This window comes from Dioscorea cayenensis, chromosome 14, assembly GCF_009730915.1.
Source record: "Dioscorea cayenensis subsp. rotundata cultivar TDr96_F1 chromosome 14, TDr96_F1_v2_PseudoChromosome.rev07_lg8_w22 25.fasta, whole genome shotgun sequence".
NCBI lineage: Eukaryota > Viridiplantae > Streptophyta > Magnoliopsida > Dioscoreales > Dioscoreaceae > Dioscorea > Dioscorea cayenensis.
The window spans coordinates 17,868,114-17,879,574 of record NC_052484.1 but is presented as its reverse complement, the minus strand read 5'-3'; the positions used below and the strand labels follow the sequence as shown (position 1 = coordinate 17,879,574).

Sequence of the window (11,461 nt, the reverse complement as noted above, 5' to 3'; positions counted from 1 at the left end):
GGTGCATAATGTTCAGCATGAACTGGAGAAACATTGAAAGAATTAAATGGAGAAAACAAAGCCATTGTTGGAGGGTGGACTCATGATTTTACTGTTTAGTAAGACCTGCAATTCATCACAAACCTCAAAGGGCTTCTTTGGTTACAACGCATTTCTGTAATTGAAACAAACTCAATTGATTTTTCAACCATGTTTTCAGACTTAACAACAATTGGGGATGTTTATCTATACTATACCAGATCATTTTCAATACTTAAGTCCAGTAAACTTCACAAACTTGCGAGACGTTAACTGGAGCAAAGCTTTTCAAGAGCCATGTTCTCATCACCATTGACTGAATCCAGTGTGCTCTTCACCAATGCCTCGGGGAAGCCCATCTCCACCAGTTTCTGCACCTGAATTACAGAGACATTGGATCCGTTCAGTTTTACAGTCAAATTTGCAAAGCTTGTAGCTCAAACAAAGTTATTATAGTGTTTAGATTAACTTTTGAATTTCCAAGTATAAAGTAGAAGATTCATGAATGAGTTAAATGGATAAATGTGCAAATTTCCAAGATTTGCAGAGACATGTGTGATGACATGAATGCCATTTTTAAGATTTCTGTTAATCACTATGGCGAACAATTCTCCTCAATGGGGAATTTGCAAAGGGTCTGGAATTTGCAAAGGTATGTATGTGACTAGAATTATGGAGTAAATTTGGAATGATGAAAGTAATTAGAGCATACCTTCTCCTCGATGCCAACTGAAGTCCTTTTTGCAAAAGCCTCTGTCCAATACTGAGCTGTAGCAACAAATGTTGGGTGGTTTTGGAGGTACTGCAAGATGGCAGAATTGAAACAAATTAAAGGTACAATCATTCACCCAAAGAAAAAAAGGTAATACCTGCTGTGCAACAACAGCATCTTGGGGATCATCTGGCTCAGGTGCAGAAAGCAGTGCTTGCAAGGAGAGGAGAGCTGTTTTGAGAGTTAGGGCAGGACTCCATTGATCTTTCAAAATGTCCAAGCAAATTGCTCCATTTTGGCTACTAATGTTTGGGTGCCTTCAAGAGGGGGAACATAGGCATATGATGGGAAGTGCATGATTCAGGTTATCAGCATATGCAACATTAATGTGAAATAATAATAAATAACAATACAAGATAAATCAGAACTTATATAATCACATCAAGCAGGATAAATTGTTATAACTCACAAATTCAGACAGCAGACAACATGTATGAAATATCAGAATACCAGAACTTTATTATTGTACAAACTGGGTTTGATGGCATGCATATAAGCATGCAATTGCAGCTGTATAATGATATAGGTATCGCCAAAGAATAAACCTTTTAGCAACGAACAAACGATCCACAATCATCAATCACAAGCAAACACAAACAAGTTTTCAAAATTTGGGAGCAACTTAAGGCTTAGTATGGAAACTAGTATATGAATTAGTCATAAGCAAGCTTTGGCACCATAAGTTGAGGATTATGATGAACATGATCATCCCCTGGATAAATCACATTTTTTTTACCTGCTAAAACATCTTGCATTAATAATGGAAAAAAAGGGTCCCATTTTCGGAACTCCACTTTAAACATACAGTAGGAAGTCAAAGACAAATCACTTAATCTTTCCATATTTTGTTAAATTTCAAGTTAAGACATTTTTATCTAACAGGTTCACCTCCATGAGGAACTATCATATTAATGATTCATCCACTAAACAACAATTTCAATCACATATCACCTTCAACTAATCACCAAAACTAAAGCAAAATAAAGAAAATATATCACAATGGTCATGGAGAAAAAAAAAGGATTGTAGTTAGGCAGGTACAGCCGGCAAACTTATCAAAGACTTCCCGCCATTGCTTTCAATGTATATATATATATATATAACTAAAAGAAATATATGGAAGAGATATATCGTAGAAGTACCAGTTTAAGATATGTAGTCTACCTGAAACAAAAGAGCTAAACAACTGCAAACTACCACCAATCCAAGGAAAATAAAATAACAAGGCCAGAACAAAAGCAAAAGGTACTTAAAACTCAGAAGTAAAAATAACATTTAGGAGATAACATCATGGTGGAGTTTAACAGGCTAAGAATAAGATTGCCATACCAAACTTTTGTCACAAACTGCATCTTAGGAGGCTCAAAAGGATAGCCACCTGCAATTAAAGACCACCAGAAAGAATTTCAAAATCTCAACTAAATCTCAACTTCACCTGGAAAATCCTCCAGTGAAAGTTTCTACAATGTCATGAATATTCTCATTGTGCAAGTATTAATCATGTGGTTCTTGTGTTCACAATAGAGTATCTAGTAGTCCTTCTTCCCCATGCAAATACACTAAAACTAAAACCATTTATACAAACAATCATATCAAAGAAAATGTAAAGATTTCCATCAAACTCAATCACGTTGGTCTAACAAGGCCACACAACAACAACAACAACAACAATAAATCAAGAACATTTTAATAAAACCATTTAAACAGTTTTGATAACCTATGAATGAGAAATGCTGACTAAATTGCCTCCATAAAATCCCTGAATTTTAACTCATATTGAAGGCATTGCTGGCATGTTTCACAACCATAAGAGAACATCAAAACCTTCAACCTCTAGAATTCAATGCTCATATCACTGAAACCCTCTTTAATTGAAGCCCATATCAATCACCAATCAAAATCCCAACTCCATGCTCATATCTTGAACCATTATTCGGAAGAAACCCCCACTACCACAAAAATAATAAGAAAAAACACATTTTTCACACAAATCAAAACCAATCAACACGAAAAAAACAAGAAAATCAATCAAAAACCCTAAATATCAAAACCACACAACATCGACATGAAAGCAAGTCATACTTGGCAATCGGACGTCAATCCGGAAAGTGCCACCCTCATAAGGGGTACCGACGGGTCCGGAGATGGTGCCTTCGAGGTGCGACAAGTCATCGCCGCCGTGGAGGTTGATGCTAACGCCGGAAATGGCCTTGTCCTTATTGCATTCCGCCAACTCCTTCTGCACCCGTGACACGTCCAGCATCTTCAAGCAATCCCAAGAAACCTCTCCAATCAAATCAACACTCAATTCTTCAACAATTTAGGGTTCCTCCACCACCTCCTCTCTCGATCGAGCTCGAGATTTCTCTTGAGAGGAAGACAGCGAGCAGAGGAAAAGAATCGCGTGAATAGGGATTTTAGTTTTCTTTTTGGATGGTTTAGGTATTTGGGTTTTCTTGCCAATAGCACCCTCTTATTTATTTTATTTATATATTGTTGGTTAATCCCTCATTTATATCATATATATCTTTTTGAAAATTTTCTAAAAAAAGCCAAATAAATAGTAGAATGAATTAAAATATATTTTATTCATATTTTTCCAAAAAAATATATAAAAATATATTTAATGTTGATAATCTATTAAAAAAATATTTTTTTATGGCCCTTGAAGAGTTTGATATGGTATTTTATTGGAAAAAAGGCATTATTCATGTGATTTAGTTTTTTTAAAAAAATTGAGTAAATTTCAACTAATTTTGAACTAATTCTAGTTTATTGATGATAAAGTCGTAAAATTATATAATGGTATTATTTAGTATAATAACGTGAAGACCATATAAATCTCTCTTGCCATGAAATATGGAGGAAAAGAACCGCTATATATTTTTACCACTTGTAGGACTAGAACTTTAAGTTTCTTCCAAACGTAATGCACGTGAGAACTTTGCCCTAATTTTTTTTGTTCTTTACAAAATATTTTTTTATTTTGTAATTTTTTAAGGTAATAAATATTAGCTAATTATCTAGCCTATAAAATTTTTACATACATACTAACATAATATACATGAAAGCAATTCTTTTTTTATTATTATTATTATTATAGGGCAAAATTTTATAATTCCTTAGTTTAACGTTACCATTTAATTTAAAAATTAAACAATTTTGTTTGATTCAAGGTTTTGCCAATTGAATTTGCACTAGAAAACAAGCATGACAACTCTTGCGTTATTATCTTTTGATCATTCTCAATGCTCAATACAAATGTATGCTCTGCAGCAAACTTGAAAACAAACAAGAAATACGGAAAAAAAAGTATCAAGCAACTTGATACTAAAGAAAAAGTATCAAGAGTTATTAGAGATTCAAGTCTTCAATAGGTTCAAATGTATCATCATCATCATCATCTTTGAGGTGCTCTTTCAGCATCTGAATTTGGGGTTGAGACTTATCACCAACCCAGAACTCGGCGATCTCAGGTAGTTCATAGTCATCGGGCTTCAGAGACAAGGTGAACTCCGGCAGATCAGGCAATGTTTGATATGCCCTGAACCAAAGAAAAAAAGCAGAGTAAGAATTGATTTCAAGCCAAAGAATGTTCCAATTTTCTTCGGAGAAATAAAATGATGAAAGCTCTAATCACGTTTCGAGCCCATACTTGTCTTGTTCTATGAGATCTCCATACATTTGGGATTTCTTCGATGCTGTTTCAGGGATTTTCTTTTGTAAATGCTTCATCACACCCCATGCGGCCGGAACTCTGGGACGGAAAAGAAGTAAAGGTTTCAAGTGAGCTATGATTGTGTATTTCATAAGACGAAAAAGAACAAACCTAGTTAGGGGTTTTGCGAGGCAAAAGCTTAAACAAGCTCGTTTGCTCTCGATGAGGAGGTCATTGGCAGCAAAATGGCACCACACTGAACTAACTTGATCATTTGGTTCGCTGCCCTTTCCGAGAACTAGACCATGATAATAGTATGCAGCTGACTGATGATTAAATTCAACGAGAAGAATAAGAATTTAATTAAATTAGTAATAGATAAGAGGAGCTGGTTACGATTGGGAAATTAATTAGCACACCTTTGCTTCAAGGTACTTATATTTAAGGAATAGGAGGAGCTTCTTTCCATTTGCATCGCTGTTTTCGCATCCTGACAAGCAATAGTGAGCCTGATCAACAGACAAAAAGGATGCACAATATAAGCTAAAGCCCAAAGAAAAGAAACAACTGAAAGTGGGATTCTTGTGTTTTATGATGAATGCTTGATGTAACATCAACAACAACAACAATAATAATAATAATAGTTCAACAGTAACAATTATGATATCGTCGTAAAAGTTACAGACCTGAGCAAAATAGATGACTTCCTCACATGCCAGCCGCCTTTTTACAGGTAGTGTCGCCTTGTCACATTCCATGGCCAACCCAAGCTGCATTTCCACTCCCTACATATCCGACCATATTTTAATGGAATGCATGTTAAAAAGATGATTTACATAATAAAGTTTACCAACATGGTCAAATATCATGGTGAATAAGAACTGACATTTGATCACAATTACCTCGACACAGAATTACCTGGCCCAAAGCTTGAATTGAAACGGCCTCCAGCACACCCTCTTGCAAATCTTTAGGCAGGTTCCTTCTGCAAGTGTAGATTAGTAGATGCACATTAAGAACATAACATAAAAAAAAAAAAAACCGGAAAAGAGAAGACAGAAAGATAAATTGAACTGATATCAGGTATATCAGGTATGGCATACCGTATATGGATTGGCAGGTGAACAAGTATGTGATGAATACAATATTCTAAAAACCCAGATGCCTTCAGCAACAAATCAACAGCAACCTTCTTCGCGTCTAGTAAAACGAAGAATTTCTTCTCAATAATAAAATAACTTTTAGAATTTGGCACAACTAAGTAATCACACAGGAATGTTCAACACCAAGATCAAATTCATTACTTCCTTTCATCAACAAACACACTCTATAAATTGTATATTATTTCTAGTAGTCATGCTCAGGATAACATCAAATGAACAGACCTTCTGATACCTTCCTCTCACGCGCATCCACACAATCTTTCGGAATTAGAAGTTGGTTAGCTTCCAACAATGATAGTATAGCCATCATGTGAATAACTGATAACAACTCATACCAAGCACTTGCTAAACATATTTCCTGCAAGCCCAAATATCAAACTTTGAATTAACAAATGGTAGCAATAAGCATAAATGTTAATCGGCAGTACTAGGCTCTTACTTGTCCATTATCCCCTAAACTTCTCCATTTGAACTCCACCAATGCTTCAAGCCGGCGCTCTACAAGATAATAATGGAAGCATTATCAGTACATTAATTCTCTTCCATTTGCTTATCCAAATTATTCTATTCACACAACCAACCTTCCCAAATGCTCTTATAATTTCAAGCTCCAATCACAATTCTTGAAGCCAAGAAGAACATCAATTCAGAAAACAAAAACAAAAGCTCTCACCTTTTTCAATCAAACCAATCAGAACAGGAAGGTAATCCTCAAGTGCTCTCTGGACCTCCAAAATCCCCTCCAAAGCTTCAAGGACTTTTGCAAAAACAAGCAAAAAACCCCCCACAAAATCAACATTCCAACAAGAAACCAAATAACAATCAAACAAAGCTCAAGATTAAAAAAATACCATTCTCTTGCGCTAACAACACAATCCTACTCCTCCTTTGCATAATCCTCTCAACAACCTCCCTTCCAACAATCCCTCTAAGCCCCTGCTGAAGATCTACAGCAACAGGGACTCTCAAACAAGGCACAAAGACAGCAACCTCAGCAATCCTGCTCCCCTTCTTCTTCCTCCTCCTGCCATTCTTATATCTCCCAGGAATCGAAGAAGTGCAGCCCATGCCTTCTCTTCTCCAACCAATTACATCCTAAACAAAGACAATCCAATCAATCAGAAACCAAAGAAAAAGGAGCGACCTTTCCAGCATGTAAACGAAAGTCAGAGAGAGAGAGAGAGGACCAAAAGGAGGAGATGCGGGGGATCAGAGCTCGTAGACACTCCAAGAGCTCAAAGAGAAGTACAAAGGTGAGAGCTTTGAAGCCTATACGAAGGCGGAGGCCGCGCTTGCGCGCGCGGGAACCAAGGGCCTCGCACATGGCGTGCGTGCCCGAAGTCGTAGCTCTTGGTACCGTCCTCTGCGGTTCGGGCCAATCTAAACTATCCTCCTACGTGGCAGTATTCTATTTGTCAAGAGCTTGCCACATTGTGGAAGGGTAACGTAGTCCGTAGGAACAAGAAAAACAACGGACCGACCAAGCGAAGGATACCCCCTTGAGATTGTGACACGTGGATTCTTCCGCCTCGAGATCAGATCACATGAAAATTCATGATAACAATAAAATACACAGGGTTTTTAGTTTTGCCACACCTGAAAAACAACTAAATTATGAATTTTCCAATATTACTTGTCATTTTATTTTATTTTTTTAACCTTTTAGTTTATATAAATTTCTTTTTAAATGTATATTATGTGTGGTAAATAGCATTAAAAAAGTGAATGTTTATGAACATCTCTATAATTAAAAATTTTAATGAATGATTGCATATTTAAGAAGCAAAGAAACACATAACTTGCTCATTTCTAAATTCTTTAAGGAGATGTCACATATTCATATAAATGACAAAACTTCCAACAAAACAACAATGGAAATAGCAAGAAGAAAAGAAAGAAGAAAAGAATTTACAGCCATGGTTGGCTAACAGAAATCCATTCATCCATCATTTTCATCATCCATTGTTTCCGAAGCCTTGACAAATCGACCCTTAACTCGCATCCGAGTGTCAGCTCTTGCCTTCCTCGATTCATATCGAATGTGTTTATCATATCTGTTGATAATTTAGATACACATGATTTTCAATTCATATCAGAAAATCAGCAGACAAGCAAATGCAGAAAAACCATGCCTGCGAGTCTTTCTTTTCTCTTTATATCGTTGCATTGCATTTCCTCGGTTTTGGGCCAATTGCTCACTGTCTATTTTGTTCAATGCTTTGAACTGCTTGCTGCTAATGACAGGGTGCTGAGTAAAGGAGATCTCTTTGATGGCATGATTAGGTTCAGTATCATGTAATACATTCGTTGGCCTAACTGCAGTCCAATTGCTATTTCCTGAGTTTGCTGTTAAATTATCCTGCCCTTTCTGCAGAACAAAAGAATAAGAATTTCTTTAGTGTTAAGTAACTGAAAGTGTTTATGAATTTGGTGACAAGAAGCATCAGAAGGTTGGTGCTAGTACCCTCATTACAATGTGATGCTTAACTGGATTTCAGTTTTGTCCTATGAGGACGTAACAGCTTATATTAAAAAATATTCATAAAACAATGGCAACAGAGATACAGACTTGTTTAACTAAGCAAAAAAATGGTCTTGTTGGTGTTTAACTGAACATTGTATTCTTAATCTACACATTCAACACATCCACAGGTGTCTAGGAGTATTGCTCGTACATTTGCATGAGCTTTGAATAACAAACATTTGCTGACAATACTCATTACTTCATGCAATATCCTGCTCCTTCTACTTGTGCATCAGTTTTGAACAGGAAAGATTGCTGGCATTTAACAATAGTGATCATTTTGGATTTTTGGAAATTATTTCAAAGTCAAGAAGCAAGACATATCTTCAAGTGGATGGTCCAGTACAAATAATGTAGAAAAAGTATGGTTGCAGGATAAGATCAAGGACTAAGCAACTCAGTACTTCAATTGATAGATCCAAAATTATTTCTATTCTTCAAACTATAGTACCACATTCACACAGCTTAAACCCTTGTTTTGAAAGCAACAAGTATTTCTCTACCGAGTATGGTTGCATACATGCATTTGTATTTGATGAGTCTAAAAAGCCCAGTCAGTCTACCAGACTATCACTCACATAACTTGTATAAATGCTCACTAGACATACAAAGGAATTCCATTCTTTCAAAATACTTGTATGAGATCCAATCTAACTCCTGAAACAATTTACTGAAAGAGAAACAATCATGACTCTATGTAGAAGGTATCTGCAGAAAAGCACTCCTGATAACTTCAATGAAATGGCAATAAGAAGATGGTGACATTCTACTATAGTTCTAGTGCTCTAAAACTCTCAAAGAACTCACAAGCAAAACATAAAAACAAACAGTGAGGATATAAATGATGCAAGTGAAGATCAACGAAGACATACTTTCCGAGATGAGACACAACGAACGTTAGTCGAAGATATATCATCAGTTGCTGCCGAAATGCAATTCGTGTTGTAAATGTCTTCCAAGACATGTGTAGTTGAAAACGTATTTTCTCTAAAGAGATCATCATAGCTTTTAATTGTAAAACCTTCAGTATTTGTCCCATATCCATCCATTTCAAACAAAGAGGATTCATTTTGCTCCCTGGACCTTCCTAGATTAAAATCCCATATCTGCAAGGAAATCCATACAAAGTTGAAATCCAGGAAGCAAGAACAAACATGATGTTGAATCAATCTAAATCTGAACAAAGTGAATGCAGTGCTGAATCTGAATGTCCATTTGTTCTTCACTTCAAAATCATATTTTGGATTACCACACTAATTAATCCCTCAAAACTTTATGAGGTTCAGCAAAGTAATGTGCTTGAAATCCAAGCAAGAAGGAATAAAAAACCCAAAAATAAAAACAAATGTTTCTGAAGAATTTGAAAACCTGAGTGGAGTGATCAGCAACAGTCCCAGAATCGAAGAGAAGCTCCTCATCGCCCGTGTGCTGAACAGTCCCATTGAGATCCGGACCCCCGTCCAGAGGAGACATCAAGAGCTCGGAGTAGGGCATCACCTCACCGTTGTCACTCTGGCGGGGAGTCTCCGGAGCATCGTCCTTGGAGAGCTCCATCACCTGCTCCAAAAGCTGCAGGCTTTTTTCCCATCTCGGCACGTAGAGCTCCTCCAGAACGTCAGGCGAAAAGAATTGGGGATCCAGAAGCGAAGACTTAGGGATCTTAGAAGAGAAATCGAGATTCAAAGCGGCAGCGAGATCAGAGGCGGATGGGAGGCCATAGAGGGGTTGGACGGGGGATGACGGGTTGGTGGAGGAGGGCAAAGGGACGAGCTCACAGTCGGTGCAAAGGAAGATGGAGCCATGCCGGGATGCGGCGGCGCCGGATGAGCACGATGAGCAAAGCGGTGATCGTGCGTGCTTGCGCGATAGGGCGTTGGCCGAGTGCACGTTCCGGTCACAAAGGAGGCAGAGCCGGGCGGAGTCTGCGCCACAGTAGAGAGCCGCCACCGCCGTCGCACAGTAATCACACACCGGCGCCGACGAGGCCACTCCATTCTCCGGCGACATAGCTAAGAAGAAGAAGAAGAAGAAGAAGGTGCTCTCTCTCCCTCTCTGTCGATGAAGGTTATGAAGAAGAGAAAACGGGTCGGATCCTTCCAGATCCGATAAGGTAAAAAATCCAAATCCGCCAACTTTAATCTTATTTTTATTTTTATTATAATAGTAAAATATTGGAAAATGAAATAAAATCACATTTTAATTTATGGATTACTTAAGTTAAAAATTTACCAGAAAATATATATATATATATATATATATGTTATTATATAGGTGATTGAATTTGGATGGTGAGATAACGGGTGCGGGTTTAGATCCGAACCCGAAAGCGGTAGCTGGGGATGGGGAACGGCGCACGTGGGGTCATATCTTGAGGGCTTGAAAATATCAAGCACTTTTTGATGAGCTGGCATTTGTCCAGAAAGAACTCTTTAACGGGTCGGATTATATTAAAACTAAACCCGAATCCGAGAAAAACAAAATCACCTCTTCTTTTTTTTATTAGATGCCTTGGATTTTAATATAATTAAATTATAATAAAATTAGATTAAATCTGAATTCTAACTACCCGTTGACGATCCGTATTTAATTAATTAATACAGAAATTATTTTTTGGAGTCTAAAATTAGAAGTGAACCCGACCCGTCAACCCGTTTAGACTTAAATGTGAATATATTTAATGGCATGAATTAATGGTCAATCAAAGAAAGGCACATGTTAGAGTGAAAGAAAGGGACTTTTGGCATTAAATGCTAGATCATGAGTCATGAGTCATGAGTCATGACCAACCCACCACTTCTCTTTTATGTACTATACTTTGGGAATTGATTCAATTTATTATTATTATTATTATATATTTTTTTAAAAATTTAGATGATGAAAATAACATTAATAATAATTATTATAAAATAATGTTACTATTATAGATAATTGCAAGATTAGATATTCCAAACAATAATGTAAAACATATATAATTTGATTGATGTCACATAGGATTTTGTGGGCACCTTCAAATATCATGCATACCAAAAATGGGGTTATTATATTAATAATGTGTTTAGGTGATGATATTAATAAAAGTTAAATTTGATTTTTTTACTATATATATTTGTTTTTATTTTATTAATTTGCTTGTTTAGAGTTGCCAAAACCCACATCACCATGTGGTTTCTACCCGATCTGACCCAATCAGAGCATGTTTTTCATTTGAGAGCAGAGACGGGTGAGACGGAGATTTATTTTGGAAGAAGTGGGATCGAGTGGGTATAGTTAATACTATTCATTGTTATAATGCATAATAGTGTAATATGTGTATATACATTTGAGAG

At 36.6% G+C, this 11,461-nt stretch overlaps 3 protein-coding genes across 3 annotated transcripts; all 3 read right to left on the bottom strand.

The window, feature by feature from the left end:
- Window positions 1-11: 11 nt before the first annotated feature.
- On the bottom strand, window positions 12-3,235 carry LOC120276513 (ubiquitin-conjugating enzyme E2 27). The gene is made up of 5 exons (XM_039283273.1): window positions 2,873-3,235; window positions 2,120-2,168; window positions 888-1,047; window positions 731-820; window positions 12-395 (listed from the first exon to the last, which is right to left on the bottom strand). Exons 1-5 carry the CDS (start codon window positions 3,051-3,053, stop codon window positions 288-290), a joined length of 588 nt encoding a protein of 195 aa, XP_039139207.1. The 5' UTR covers window positions 3,054-3,235; the 3' UTR covers window positions 12-287.
- Window positions 3,236-4,001: 766 nt separating this feature from the next.
- On the bottom strand, window positions 4,002-6,929 carry LOC120275383. Its single transcript, XM_039281932.1, has 12 exons — window positions 6,799-6,929; window positions 6,463-6,706; window positions 6,285-6,368; window positions 6,051-6,109; window positions 5,834-5,969; window positions 5,552-5,648; window positions 5,367-5,433; window positions 5,135-5,233; window positions 4,868-4,957; window positions 4,620-4,774; window positions 4,446-4,547; window positions 4,002-4,334 (listed from the first exon to the last, which is right to left on the bottom strand). The coding sequence occupies exons 2-12, from the start codon at window positions 6,677-6,679 to the stop codon at window positions 4,145-4,147; spliced, it is 1,296 nt and encodes a 431-aa protein (XP_039137866.1). The 5' UTR covers window positions 6,680-6,706; window positions 6,799-6,929; the 3' UTR covers window positions 4,002-4,144.
- Window positions 6,930-7,392: 463 nt separating this feature from the next.
- Window positions 7,393-10,164, bottom strand: LOC120275184 (zinc finger protein CONSTANS-LIKE 14-like). Its single transcript, XM_039281706.1, has 4 exons — window positions 9,504-10,164; window positions 9,008-9,241; window positions 7,744-7,979; window positions 7,393-7,665 (listed from the first exon to the last, which is right to left on the bottom strand). Exons 1-4 carry the CDS (start codon window positions 10,140-10,142, stop codon window positions 7,551-7,553), a joined length of 1,224 nt encoding a protein of 407 aa, XP_039137640.1. The 5' UTR covers window positions 10,143-10,164; the 3' UTR covers window positions 7,393-7,550.
- Window positions 10,165-11,461: the final 1,297 nt, after the last annotated feature.